At 41.5% G+C, this 15,031-nt stretch overlaps 1 protein-coding gene across 1 annotated transcript in view; it reads right to left on the bottom strand.

Moving 5' to 3' along the window:
- Window positions 1–2,963: 2,963 nt before the first annotated feature.
- Window positions 2,964–15,031, bottom strand: part of FBXL15 (F-box and leucine rich repeat protein 15) — a 16,415-nt gene continuing 4,347 nt past the window's right edge. Inside the window, exons 3-4 of the mRNA XM_089510851.1 lie at window positions 13,704–14,206; window positions 2,964–10,235 (exon numbers count right to left, since the gene is read on the bottom strand). Coding sequence (XP_089366977.1) covers window positions 10,046–10,235; window positions 13,704–14,206 — 693 coding nt within the window. The 3' untranslated portion in view covers window positions 2,964–10,045. The remainder of the gene's footprint in view (window positions 10,236–13,703; window positions 14,207–15,031) is intronic.

The following is a 15,031-nucleotide window of genomic DNA, read 5'->3' as shown; positions in this document are numbered from 1 at the left end:
ACTTAATTAAAATTATTTTAATTAAAGAGACTGATTTAAGTTGGAATTTCAATGTTAACATTTGTCCAGAATTACATTATTAATTAAGTTATTAATCAAATGAGCCACAGTGTGGGGAGCCAACACATTTTACTATACTGAGTTGGTTCTTCCTTGGTTTTTCTCCTGCTAAACTACTAATTGCTTTGTGCTAATCTCTCCAGGTTGAGGAATTGCAAATTTAGGTGGGTTGTGTGAGTCTTGTTTGTGTCTACATGGTCCTCTTGTGCTTCAACACTAGTCACCAAGCAGAAGTGTCCCAGGAAACTGAATTTTGAAGGATTTTGCTGGAATCTGGGAATCAATAACCTAAGGAAGTGGGAGGGCAAAGATAAGATTGTTAGGGAGGAAGAAAGGTAAAGCAAGATAAGTGTTTTGATTGCTGCCCTGAGTTGGAACTGGCTGCAATTCCAGACCTCCTCAAGACTTCAATGAATACCAATAGTTGCATGCATCACTACTGCAGGATATATGTTTTAGTGTTAATCAGTTTAGGTGGTCTACCACAGAAGAATCATAGAATCATACAGTTAGAAGAGACCACAAGGGCCATCCAGTCCAACCCCTGCCATGCAGGAAATCACAATCAAAGCATCCCTGACAGATGACCAACCAGCCTCTGTTTAAAGACCTCCAAGGAAGGAGACTCCACTACACTCCAAGGGAATTCACAGTTCTTTAGCTGAAGTGTTCCAGCATCCCCTCAAGTGGTAATAAGTAAATAGGTAAAGGTAGGCCCTTTACATGAATATCTAGTTGTAACCAACTGTAGGGGGTGGTGTTCATCTCCATTACTAAGCCAAAGCACCAGCGTTGTCCGAGGACGGCTCTGGTAGTCATGCGGCCAGCATGACTGCACTGAACACTGTTAACTTCCCACCAAAGTGATTCCTATTTATCTACTTGCATTTGCATACTTTCGAATCTTTGGATCTTCTGATCATCAGAACTGGCATCTTATTTATTATTATTTATTATTATTAACCACTAAGCCACTGCATCCCTTCACAAGTGGTAATACTGGGCCACTAAACAACGCTTTCTAACCAGACTATCCCAGAGCTACCTTAATCCTTGTGCTGGATAATGAATCTCTTGGCTGGGTTGCACTGCTGAAGCCCAGCAAGACAATTGGACAGACAATTCCCAACCTGGGTATGAATCAGCAGTTAAGGGTATGTGAAAAACATCAAAAAGGCACATACGTCAACAGTATAAGACAAGATACAATGGCAGATGGTGCGCTCTGAGCAGGAAGAATGTGCTCCTGCTGCCTAGAGCTTCCCATCATATCCTCCCCTCCTTCGTGAAGCTTCAGGCCTGTGGCAAGCTCAGGGCAGTAGAGGCAAACTTGGCATCATGGAGAACTGTGCCCACCAAAAGTTAGCGAACAGCTGTAGATGATCATTTTCTCTCCCTCATTCCTTCCCCCTCATAAATGAATGAGCAGTGCGTGCTCCTCAATGAGCAAATCCTTCCAGGTTTCCTCTTCATCTCTTTTCCTTGTCATTGTTTTAAGTTTAATTTTTCAATTTCTGTATTGTCAGATATAGATTGGTGGTTGATAACTAGCACACTAAAAAAGTTGAAATGTAATGTGGATATTGACCAATCACCAAGAATTTCTAAAGCCATGTCTTAACACTTCAGTAGTGCAAAACAGTCAGAAGGCACAGTCTTCAGTTCTTCAAACAGGTAAAAAGAGAAAATTCTGTGATGAATACATGAAGTATGGTTTTCTGTATATAGGACACATCATAGAATCGTAGAGTTGGTAGAGACCACAAGGGCCATTTAGTCCAGCCCCCTGCCATGCAGGAACTCTCAATCAAAGCACCCCCATCCAGCCTCTGCTTAAAGACCTCTAAGGAAGGTGACTTCACTACTCTTCGAAGGAGTGTGTTCCACTGTTCAACAGCCCTTACTTTCAGGAGGTTCCTCCTAATGTTGAGCTGGAATCTCTTTTCCTGTAGCTTTCATCCAGTGTTCCTGTTCAGCAGCAGAAAACAAGCTTGCTCCCTCCTCAATATGACATCCCTTCAAATATTTAAACAGGGCTATCATATCACCTCTTAACCATCTATTTTCCAAGCTAAACATCCCCAGGACATGAAGACCATCCTCAGCCCCAATGTGTAGTGTTTGTGAAAGCATAATCCAATGGTAGCATGAAACTTTCTTTACTCTTACTACATTTACAAACTAAACATACCAGCTATACAAACAAGGAATACAGCTTTTTTCACTAGACATCAGAATATAACATCATTCTTGTCTTCAGATAAGAACAAAGATAATGAAAATGTGTTTGAAAATTCCCATTTGCATTAACTATTGTATTGCTAGATGTGGAAAGGATCATCCTATAAATGAGAATTTATTTTCTCCGTTCTGTGTATGCTTAGAGAAGACCATGTGAGGAAAATAAACACTATCCCTCTTTCAAACAATACAGTATCTTGAAGAATTCAAGATACGTCTGATTATGTTGAGATGACAGTAATAGGATTACATAGTAATAGAACAGTAATAGAAAGCATAGAATTATTAATAGAACAGTAACAGAATTAAAAAGAGTATATTCTTTGCAAATCAAATTGACAAAAGCAGATGTAAGCTTATTCCACTGGTTTACTTGTTGTTGCAAAGTAGTTGAAAGGCAATGAAGTTGAAGAAAACCTTTTGCTTTGTCATTCTCTGTCACAGTGCATAAAAGGTGAAGATATATTTAATGCTACTGACTATTATTTCAAAGAAAAAGACATTAATTAGTTTAATTGTTGAGGGCTACGTACTGCTGGGTGCAAGTCTAAGTTGAATGTTTACTTGTTTTCATGGTCATGTCATGCCAAACTACAGGAAAAGTGAGTCCAACTCAACAATTGGCAGATCTTCCTGACAGTAAGACCTGTTCAACAGTGGAACACATTCCCTCAGAGTGTGATGGAGTCTTCTTCTTTGAAGGTTTCTAAGCAGAGGTTGGATGACCATCTGTCGGGAGTGCTTTGATTGTGAGTTCCTGCATGGCAGGGAGTTGCACTGGAGGACCCTTGTGGCATCTTCAAACTCCATGATTCTGTGAAGGTGATTACAGGAACAACCTGGAGTGATCATATTACATCAATACTGAAGTCACTCCACTGGCTGCCCATTAGTTTCCAGGCACATTACAAGGTGTTGGTCATTACCTTTAAAGCCCTTCGTGGCTTGGGCCCAACCTAGTTAAGGAATCGCCTTCTTCCATACAATTTGTTCTGTGCACTCAGATCCTCTGGGAGGAACCTGTTGCAGTCCGTAAAGATTGACTGCGACCTCACAGAAGATTTTCTCCACAGTCGCTCCCACCTTATGGAATGGCCTGCTGGGCGAGATCCGTCAAATTACCAACCTTGATAGCTTTAAGAAAGCTGTCAAGATGGATCTCTTCCGGGAGGCCTTCCCAGAATAGCACCCGGCCACATAAAGATCCACGTAAAGATCCCCCCATATATAGTACATATACGTGTAATGATTCTGCTCACCGTCGCTGTATTGTTGTATTATTGTTTTTAGATTTTATTGTTTGTAATTTTAATTGTTAGAACTATTTAATCCTTTTTTAAGGGGGGGGAGGTTGCATATATTGCTGTATCATTTTAATGTTGTACGCCACTTTAACAAAAAGCGGGATATAAATAAAAATTTTATTATTCATTATTATAAGATAGCCCCCAATACAACCTGGAGACACTGCTGCATCCACAGGCAAATGCTAAGTACCTCCCAGGTGTGAATTACAAGTTGCTCCTCCTGAAGCTGTTAAACTAGTTTAAAAAGTCAAAGTCCACAAAGTCAAAGATTTTGAAAGCATGGTGTGACAAGATGAAGACTCTTCATTCTACCAGAAGTAAGGTGGCTGTATCCAGTGAAGTACTCAAATCTTTGACTTTGAAGTCAAGTCTCAGGTCTGTACCACTGGGAGCCAACTATAACTCTCTCTCACTGTATAGAATCACTGAAACGATTTGAGACAGCGAAGAGAGACTTGGAGGAGGGTGGTGTATGGTGTTGGGGGGGAGTGACATTTACTTAGGCCCAACAATGGTGGAGGGGGGAGGTTGTGGAGCTTTACATGTGTGGGGAGGAGGAGGATGCTGAGGCAAAACAAGGTGGGCTAGAAGTGAAGTAAGGATGAATATGTTATGTTACTGAACCAAGGCCAGCAAGTTGATAATTAAAAATCTGCAAGTCACAAGTTGTATCAGTGCATCATTTATTGCTGAGTCAAGTCCAAAGACCCTATTGCATGGGGTTAAAACCTTGGCTTACCTTTCCCGAATTCACTGCTAATTTGGGAGGCAGTCAGGTCCTATCACACAGAAATTGCTGCCAAATTGCTGCCCAGGTCCTATAAACCACTTTGGTAGCCATTTTTGGAAGTTGGAAGCTTTGGAGTGGCCATGCGATAGAGTCCCAAGTCAAGTCGTTACAGCAACTTAAGTCCATTTTGAATCCAAGTAAGCTGACCCAAAAGTACATCACTGGTTGTCTTCTTACCCAGCTGTTCAAACTTGGACATGAGGTCAAAGTTTGTTCTTTAATTCCATCCTTTCTAATTTGCTTCCAAATTACATGAATGTGATTGGCTTCAACCTCTTGCATACGTATCTACAGTGGAACCTCGCCATAGGCGGGCGCGCCATACACGGCCTTGAGCATATGTGCTCAAGCCGCGGCGCGCGCACGGGGCGGAAGGGGCGGCGCGTCCCATTCAGTTGAATGGGCGTGCGCGCCCGTTGCGCCCCGCGCACCTCCGCGCCACCGTACACGAGCCCCATTGTTCACAATGGGGCTCAAGCATAGGCGGAAATCGCCATACGCAGCGGGATCCGGAACGGAGGTTCCAAGGTTCCACTGTATAAGTTTTCTGTAAGCAGGGCGTTGGACTGGATGACCCTTGACTCTATGATTCTATGATTCTAAGTAAACAGTTTACATGTGGCAGTTCAGAATAGTTTGATAATGATCTTCAGAGTTTCAGACAAAATTGAATATATGATTTAAAAATTTGATTTTTGGAAGTCATGCATTGAAAAGGGTATTTAAAACTTTATACAATTTCCTATCTGAGAATAGGGTACAGCCATTCCAGGAAATGAGCAAATATACCAGAACACGTGAAAGGGCTAAAATCTTTGGAGAAGTACTTTTCAAAACCTGGAAAGAGAAAAAACAGTTTGCAAATCCTTTTGAAGAATAATACTTTAAGGTGCCAGATGATGAATCAAGGAAGAAGAGAAGTTAATGGAACTTTTGACTGATACTACTTTAAAAGCTGAATTTGAAGAATCATAGGGTTGGAAGAGACCACAAGGGATATCCAGTCCAATCCCATTCTGCCATGCAGGAACTCTCAATCAAAGCATCCCCAACAAATGGCCATCCAGCCTCTGTTTAAAGACTTCCAAGGAAAGAGAATCTACTACACTCTAAGGGAGTGTATTCCACTGTCTAACAGCTCTTACTGTCAGGAGGTTCCCCCTAATGTTGAGGTGAAATCTCTTTTCCTGTAGCTTGCATCAATTGTTCTGAGTCCTATTCTCTGGATCTGCAGAAAACAAGCTTGCTCCATCCTGAATATGACATCCCTTCAAATATTTAAACAAGGCTATCATATCACCTCTTAATCTTCTCTTCTCCAGGCTAAACATTCCCAGTTCCTTAAATCTCTCCTCATAAGTCCATGGTTTCCAGACCCTTCACCATTTTGGTTGTCCTTCTCTGGACACACTCGAGCTTCTCAATCCTTTCTGAATTTTGGTGCCCAGAATTGGACAGAGTATTCCAGGTGAGGCCTGACCAAAGCAGAATAGAGTGCCACTATTATTTCCTTTGATCTAGACACTGATTCTACTGATGCAGCCAGGAATCGCATTGGCCTTTTCACTTCCACATCACACTGTATATTTATGTTCAACTTGTGGTCTACTAGGATTCCTAGATCCCTTTCACTTGTAGTCTCCTTAAGTGAGGTGTCCCCCATCCTTTATCTATGCATTTCTATTATTATTATTATTATTATTATTATTATTATTATTATTATTATTATGCTCTTTTTGTTATATTTGGTTCAGCTTTCTAATCTATTAAGGTCATTTTGAATTTTGATCCTGTCCTCTGGGGTATTAGCTATTCCTCCTAATTTGGTGTCATCTGCAAATTTGATGAGTATGCCCCCAATTCTGTCCTCCAAGTCATTGATAAAGATGTTGAATAGCACTGGGCCTAGGACAGAGCCCTGTGGGACCCCACTGGTCACTTCTCTCCAGGATGAAAAGGCGCCATTGTTGAGCACCCTTTGGCTTCAGCCAGTAAACCAATTACAAATCCATGTAACAGTTACCTTGTAGGGTAGGACTTTTGGGAAGTGTAGGTGAAAGACTTCCCACCTTTGATTTAAGAATAAAGAAGAAAGGAATAATTAATAGGCTTGGAGGCATTTTAACATAAAGGCTGTGTGCATTAACTGCAAATGGGACCACCACAATACTCCCATTTAAACATGACAACCATATGCTAGCCCTAACAAAAGGGTCACAATACACATACTTGGTTCAATTAAAAACCTTCAGTGTCAGTGTGGTACAGTAACTTTTATGAGTATCACATGTACAAAGCAGCCAAGCTCTTTTGGGCTTCAGATGATCCTTCAACACAAAACTCTCAGATCTCTAGGCTTCACTAATGTTATCACAAATATGAAGGACAAAATTCTATTTATTTGATTTCTGGTATTTCTTGATATAGATTTAAAGAAGTGAAGTACATCTGCCAGTTTCAGGTTTTGGTTTATCGAAAGCTAATTTAAATTTTACAACTGATTCCATTTTTTTCAAAACATTCACATTCGACCATCAGTACAGTTAAATTTATTTTCCTTCTGCTCCCTTCCTGATAAAGGAATTGTCTACTGTATTAAACAAAAGGAATTGTGTTCAGTACACTGAAGTCAAATAGTGCAAATGAACTAAGTGGACCCCTTGTCTTTCAGAAGTAACTACTCCCATTAACATACAGTACTTTAAAAGAATTATCATGGTCTAGGCTTTCATGGACTACACCCACAATAAAGCTGTTTACCCAGAGACATTTTACTGGAAGGAAGATTTTTAAAATAAGCAACACATGACCTTCAAGCAAGACTTAACCTCTTAACACTGAGCATGCAGGCACTTCCTAAGATAGACTGGTTATGAAGTGAATCCAAGTTAAAGTTCTGCTGGTGCCTTCCCACAATATGCTGTATGTTGACATTTGGGTTTATCGCCTAAAGATAGTATTTAGGACAAAGGAGAATGTTTTCTTACTAAAACTAGAAGAAATTGACATAAGTATCTGAGGGCACTTTTGTGATGCACTGCTTGTGTTTCAGGGACATAATTAAGAGAATCAAAACACACAAGCCAACACCCAGTAAGGAGGTAAGCAGCTCAAACTCGGGCAAAAAGATTGTGGAAGTAGAGTAAAACGGATCTAGCCACAGTCCTCCATGTCACTGGGCTAAATCCAATTTCAGCCCAACTAGAGCAGATCCAATGAGTTATCAACACTAATGTATGTTTTGTTGATTTAAATGGGTCTACTCTGGTTGGAACGAGAATTTCATTTCTCCAGTAGTTACACTAGGATGCAACCTGCAGAAATCTTTCCAGCTAAGTGGACAAATGCTACTACAGAAAATTTACTGGGCAGTTACATAAGTTACATCAACTACTAGCTCACAATTCTAGCACTGAGCTACTATTGACATAAATTAGAAGCCTTCTACGATAAGACAAAATTCACTTCCAGTAAAATTTCAAATGGCCAATTACACTGGGGTTTGACTTTTGCAAATCTTAGAATATTTCAACACACCAGATCAGTCAATGCCATATTACAACTTTCCATACATAGCAATGGCTTACAGGGACTCACTGGTGTTCCGTAAAAGCAACCCATCTGCAACTGCCTTTTCAGTTCATAGTAAAGACCAGGTTCCTCTTTAGAGATTTGGTGTTGTGTAATCTATACTTCAAACTACAGCATTTCCAAAGGGAGGGATGGGTAATGAAGAAGCAGTTACATATTTGACTTCTTGACTGTAATGGTTTTTTGACCATGGAATGGACTGTCTTGAAAGATGGTGGACTCTCCTCCTTTGGAGGTCTTGAAATAGGTTGGATGACCAACTATAAGAAGTTCTTCAGTTGTGTATTGCTGCATGACAGGGGGTTGGACAAAATGGTCCTTTTGTCTCCTTCCAACTCTATGATTCCAGGAATTATCACTACTACAGCAGAATTACCTATATGCTGGCAGAGGACAAGTATTTCAGTCTTCCTAGCTTCCAGTGCAGAGATGCAACACCAGACCACACTGCATGATTTGGGTTCTCAGGAGTTTTTAATTCAGGGTGAGCAAAACCCACAAAATTTGCCTTCCTGGTGAACCACAGTTATGCTCAAATCACAATCTAAGGACTTAAGGGAAAGCACTCTCTGTAATGTACTGCGAGGCTATCCCAGGAGTGAGTATTAACCTATTTGGGGTAATTTTGCACCCACTACCAAAAGCTTGGCTAAGGAGAACAATAAGGCTACAAAGGGTGGATGGGGGTGGGAGCTGTATATAGACTATGGACAACACACTTCCTCCACTCCAATTTAGTTAGTTAATTTTTGTATCATGCATGGGAATTACTGCAATGACCACATTTTAACTACTGAATCTGTGAAGTGCTATAAGGGAACTAAAGCCCACCAAACTGTAATGAAGCCCAGCTTTCTCCTCAGCTAGGCTCCAAAAATGCTGATTTGCTACTGATAATCAGGTAGTGAGAACAAAATAGAATACAAGGATATCAAGAAAAAAGGTGAAGTGTAAACACATCGAACTCCAGCTAGATGCAAAGTCTAAGTGCCACTGACAGCTAGTTAAGTCCATTCCACACATCTTTTCAGGGGATCTATTTTATTCCCTCCACTAATTATGGGCCAAGAGTTAGGACATCTTCTGCTTACCTATCTGTCACATGGGAGTTTTCAAGCCAGAACCATCCTTTAAACATCAACTCTTGAATACAGAGGCAGAGCCTACACTGATTATCATGGTAGATGATGCTGCCACTACCACTTTGGGGGAGTTTCTGTCCACTTCCTAACAAGAGGCTGCTTATGCTGTTTCATAATAAGTATGCAGTTTTAAGGTGTGTGCATAATGTAATCATGTTCATCTATTAGAAAGTGAAGCTAATACATATTATTGTGCTTCCTTTTAGAAATTTAGAATAACCTGTTTCCTGAAATTTGAATATATCTAGTTCCATCAGTTCACCCACAGACTACCTACTCACCTACTTCAGTGAGAAAGGGAACATATGACACAAAACACACACACCAACACAGGAGTATGTCTCCTGTACCATTAAAAGCATGACATTGAAGTGTGCAACGTTTCAGGACTCTAGTAAGTGCAAACATCTACTCTGCAGCCCTTATATACAAAAAAGGCAATTGCAGGGGTAAAGAAAAATATTTTTTCAACTTTGTAGGAAGATTCAGTAGACAAACTTCAGCTCTCAATTCAAAACAGACAATTCAAATAAATGTTGCCTGCTAACAGCCTAGTGAGCTGTGCCTCATATTACATTCCTGAAGTTTTCCCCAAAGTGATTTGTATCTGTCTGTGGTGACCAATACAAAATTGGGTAAAACTGCTTCAGCACCAATGCAAGCATGGTTTGCTGCAACTTCACAGAAGCAAGTTCAAATCCATCTCTAGAATATCCTTAATCATATATCTTGTATAGCAGTTAACTAGGATGCATCTTCACGTGGCCAGTAGTCATTCTGTCCATTTTAATGCAACTAAGTTTGTTTTTCCAACCCACAGAAGAAATTTTTGTAGCCCAATGAAATAAACCTGCTACCAGTTCTGACAGCTCTAGATACAAACAGTCTTCAGGAATCACTGAATTACCCTCCCATTATATCTGAAGATTAATAAATGGGGCAAAGCCCACAACATCCTGCAAGAGAACTAGGGCACGCTGCAGTGGAGGTTCCACATCTAGTTCCACACCACGACTGCGCAAGATGCTTAGGCTGGATTCCACCACATCATGACAATGCTTCACCTTCAAAGCCCGTAGCTTGGGACAGTATTCTGCCAAGGTCCTACCAAAAGAAAAGATGCAAAACATTAAAAATGGTCAGGAACCAACTATCCTTTCAACAGTTTCTTCTACGAAAGCACCATATTATTCTGGGAGAATTGGGAAAGAATTACATCTGAGAGATCCTAAATTAGTCCCCAGCATCTCCATTTAGAGGCTACTCAGACAGCAGGATTGAGGAAGGCCTTGAAAGGCCTGGAGATGCTGTTACATGGGCCAGCATTTTATCTGTTACAAGCAGCTTCGTATATACAGCACATTAACTGAGGTAGGCAAGTGTGGCAGAAAAACATTTCAGTTTGTTTAAGGTCTGAGGTGGAAATGAATGTGAAATCATGAGATAAAAATACAGACAAGAAATGCTCAATAACAGAATTAGGTAAATTTTACTTTCCAAAGTAGAATAAATGTCTACACAAAGAATTCAGAATCTTTTTGCTTTGATTTTCATTATATCAAAAAAAAAAGAAAAAGAAAAAGAAAAAAGATGGCTGTTGATCCAATCTCTAGAAAATACAGGTATACAGAGAAGAAAGTGGGACCTAAGCAGAATGAAGGCTCAAAGCTATTTTGCGCTGATGGCTTTTCTGGATATTTCAATACAGCAGCATAAGGATTTTATCATAGAGAAGGATTTTTATCCTAGGGGAAAAAATCCTAGGGAAGTATTTTTCAGGAGAGATTTTATAACAGCCTCCCTTAAGCATTCTGAGACCCTGCCCTGTAAAGAAGCATTAATCACTCCCCTTATCCACTCAGCCAGTTGCCCTTTGGCTTATTTAATAAACCAAGAGTGGAAAGGGTGTAGTACACATGTGGTGGCTCTCACATTTCCAAGGAGCTGTCCACATCTTCAGGCTGCACAAACTGAAAATCACTGGACAAGCAGGGCCACAATTATATCCACTGGACCTGTAGCAACTTTAGCATCCAAGTCAGTATGAATCCAAGCAATTTTATCTCCAAGTGGTGGAGAAATTCTTTGCTGTGGGCTACTGAGTGGCTTAAATTCTTCTTTGAATTCCTCTTTAATGTGTTTATTGGTGCTTACACACCACTCAGATAATTAAGTTACACTAAATGAATCTCCATACTAACAGTGCCAATCTTACCAATCTTCTCAAAGTATGAATCAGGAGGTGAGTAACACAGAAAATAGGTGAAGAAGCCAAGAAAAAACAGAGATGACGAACAGCTTTTCAAGTCTAAGGGACATGACACTTTGTAAGAAACATACTGCTTGAAGGCTAAACGAACAAATCAGTCCCCCGTATCAGCTGGGGAATTCTTGCAGGACTTTTCCCCCCCTTCCCTTCCATTCTTTGTGAATTGTTCCAATCCCAACTTCCTACCTTCTTTTGCAGGATTTCTGAAACTTCCATCTCACTATACAAAACAGCAGTGATACTGCAAGTAGAACAGCCTGCCTATTCACAAAACCACCAATCCTTCTTCTTAATGTGCATTTGCTCCTTTGTGTGTCTAAACCATAACTATACTTCCAATATAGTTTCTCCATAATGGAGAAAAGCAATATTAACTTAACAGTTAAATTATAGTGGAATATTTGAAAAGTGGAATGGGTGTTCTGAAAAACTGCAGAAATAGCCAAAGTAATACCAAAGGATTGGTAAGTTAATAAAACTGCATGTTGCTTCTGTCTCTTCCCCATAGCCACTTTCAAATCCTTCTCTTGCCGACTCTTCCTTTCAATTTCTATCCATTTCTTCACCAACCCTTTCCACAAAATTTGAATTTTGCTTAATCGTCTGTAATCAGAACACTGCATGGTAGTTTGCCAGCTATTTTCAGCTCAGAATCTCACTTGGTATATTTTGGCATCCGCATGAATGCAACAGTAGAAACATTTTGGCAAAGCCCCATTACCAGAGTAGAGGAGGACTTAGGGCCAAAATAGATGGTTCTGAAGGGGCAGCTTAATGCCACCCCTTTGATCATCAGATTGGGGCTGCATTAACCACACACTGTGGCTCCGGTCCAGCTTTTTACCAGCCCAAAAAGAAGCATCAGAAAGCAGCTCCTTTTTGAGACAGCAAAAAGCCGGCTTTCATAGAATCATAGAGTTGGAAGAGACTGCAAGGACCATCCAGTCCAACCCCCCTGCCATGCAGGAACTCTCAATCAAAGCATCCTTGACAGATGGCCATCTAGCCTCTGTTTAAAGACCTCTAAGGAAGGAGACTCCACCACACTCCGAGGGAGTTTGTTCCACTGTCGAACAGCCCTTACTGTCAGGAAGTTCCTCCTAATGTTGAGGTGGAATCTCTTTTCCTGTAGCTTGTATCCATTACTTCGGGTCCTAGTCTCTGGAGCAGCAGAAAACAAGCTTACTCCCTCCTCAATATGACATCCCTTCAAGTATTTAAACAGGGCTATCATATCACCCCTTAACCTTCTCTTCTCCAGGCTAAACATCCCCAGTTCCCTAAATCGTTTCTCATAGGACATAGTTTCCAGACCCTTCACCATTTTGGTCACCCTCCTTTGGACACACTCCAGTTTCTCAACACCCTTTTTAAATTGTGGTGCCCAGAACTGGACACAATATTCCAAGTGGGATCTGAATAGAGCAGAATAGAGTGGCACTATTACTTCTTTTGATCTAGGCACTATACTTCTATTGATGCAGCCTAAAATCACATTGGCCTTGTTAGCTGCCGCATCACACTATTGACTCCTGTTCAATTTGCTGTCTACTTGGACTCCCAGATCCCTTTCACACATAGTTTCATTCAGCCAGGTGTCCTCCATCTTATATCTGTTCGTTTCACTTTCCCGCCCTAAGGGCAGTACCTTTTCTGCTTTTCTGCCACCACCACAGCTTTGCAGCGCTCCTGCAGCGTATAAACGATACACCACTGGCATGCTGCAAAGCTACCCACTGTGTGGGTGGGCAGGTGGCTTCACGGCGGCTTCCTGCCATCTTGGGGTGTGCGTCGTCTAAACAGCACACCCCCAAGCTGCCGGGAACCTGCTGCAAAGGGGCCGTCTGTTTCACCCCTTAGATAGGGAAATGGTAATATGTATCCTTCCAATCTTGTTGAACTGCAACTCATACTATCCTTCACCACTGGCTAGGCTGACAAGGCCTCCCTGGAGTTGTAGTTCAGCAACTTCAGGAGAGCTATACATTCCCTGCCCCAGCTGGTATTGATTATACCATCCACTGAAAGTCAGAGAGGTGAAGTGTCCTATTATTATTATTATTATTATTATTATTATTATTATTATTATTATTATCCCACCTTCTTCCCAGTATAAGGACTCAAGATGGCTTACAAATCTCCACTTAACCAGGAAGATCCTGTGCTAGTCACATTTTCCTGACCTATTTCACAGAGGTCTTGTGAGGATAAAACCATAACTGCCACTTTGAGATTCCTGAGGAAAGATAGGATATAAATGTAGTATGTGCATGCAATTGTTTTACTCCCAGCCTACACATTACCTAATGGAGTTGTTCTTGACCCGTAGGCAGCCTGTAAGATCCAGGTGCTCCAGTTCAGGACAGGCTTTTGCAACCTCCTCTACTGCTGCATCACCAACATTTGCATTGACAGCCAATGAGAGGGATTTCAGTCCATGGCACCTCTGTGCAAGATAGCAAATGGCTTCATCTTTCAGCTGTCGGCAGGCTGTAAGATCCAAGGATTCAAGCTCCTTGCAGTGGTCAGCCAGGCTCCGCAAAGAGAGACTGTCCACCCACTCACAATGGGCCAGAGAGAGCTGGTGTAAATTGGGGCAGCTCAGAGAAATGGCCACCAGAGCATGCCGACCCAGCTGTGTGCAGCCATTTAAGACAATCCGTTGCAAGTGGTGGTTTTGGCCAATAACAGGAAGCAGCTCCTTGTCAGTTAGCCAACCAGAACAGTTCTGCAAGGCGAGTTGTTGCAGCACCTCATTGTCTTTAAGCAGGACACAAAAAGCAGCTTTTGGAATATGCTGTCCAACCTACCACAGGCAAGAACACAAAGTGAATTATAGCAGCCTCTCAAAATCCTGCCAACAGTTCTCCCTCTGACTCACTTATCAGCTGCATTCCAGGAATGGCACATGAAAGAAACAAGCTGAAACTTGGTTGTCTTATTATTAAGATGCTCTATGACCTTCTTTTGTCTAAAAGCAGTGATTCCCAAACTCTTGTCCTCCAGGTATTTTGGACTTCAGCTCCCAGAAGCCTCAGCTAACTTGGCCAATGTTCAGCGATTCTGGGAGCTGAAGTCCAAAACACCTCGAAGATCAGAGTTGGGAATCACTGGTCTAAAGAGACAAATTACAAGACAGTGTATACTTAGCTTCTGGGAGCAAAGCAGCATACACATGTAATAAATAATCAAAATAATACATATGCCCTAGAACAACAGCTCTGACAAGAAACCTGCACACTGAAACTAAACAGAAAGTAATTACGATTTCAATAAAAATCCATGCACGGATGGTTTGGAGATACAGAAACGTGGAAGTTACCTACTGCAAAATGAGCATACAGTAACATGGAAAGCTTTGAACAAAATAATAACACAGTCAGTGGCGCGTTACAGACAGGCCCCTTGAGGCGCCGTCATTATGCGCGAGGGGCGGTGCTTCCTGACACGCCTTGCCCCTCGCACATAATGAATGCATCCAAATGGAGGCGCCCTATACAGATGGGCGCCGCCATTTTGACGTCGCGGACGCACAGCGTCCGGATGTCGTGCACCGGAAGTGGCGCCGTGAGTGCATGCCTCGTGCCTTGCGGCACCTCTTGCAGAGCCCAGGAAGAAGCGCCATTTTGGC

The sequence above is a fragment of the Sceloporus occidentalis genome, unplaced genomic scaffold (genome assembly GCF_023333645.1).
Source record: "Sceloporus occidentalis isolate IW3139 unplaced genomic scaffold, rSceOcc1.0.p SCAF_2, whole genome shotgun sequence".
Taxonomy (NCBI): Eukaryota; Metazoa; Chordata; class Lepidosauria; order Squamata; family Phrynosomatidae; genus Sceloporus; species Sceloporus occidentalis.
The sequence above is the reverse complement of the archived record's forward strand: the minus strand, read 5'-3'. Positions and strand labels throughout refer to the sequence as shown.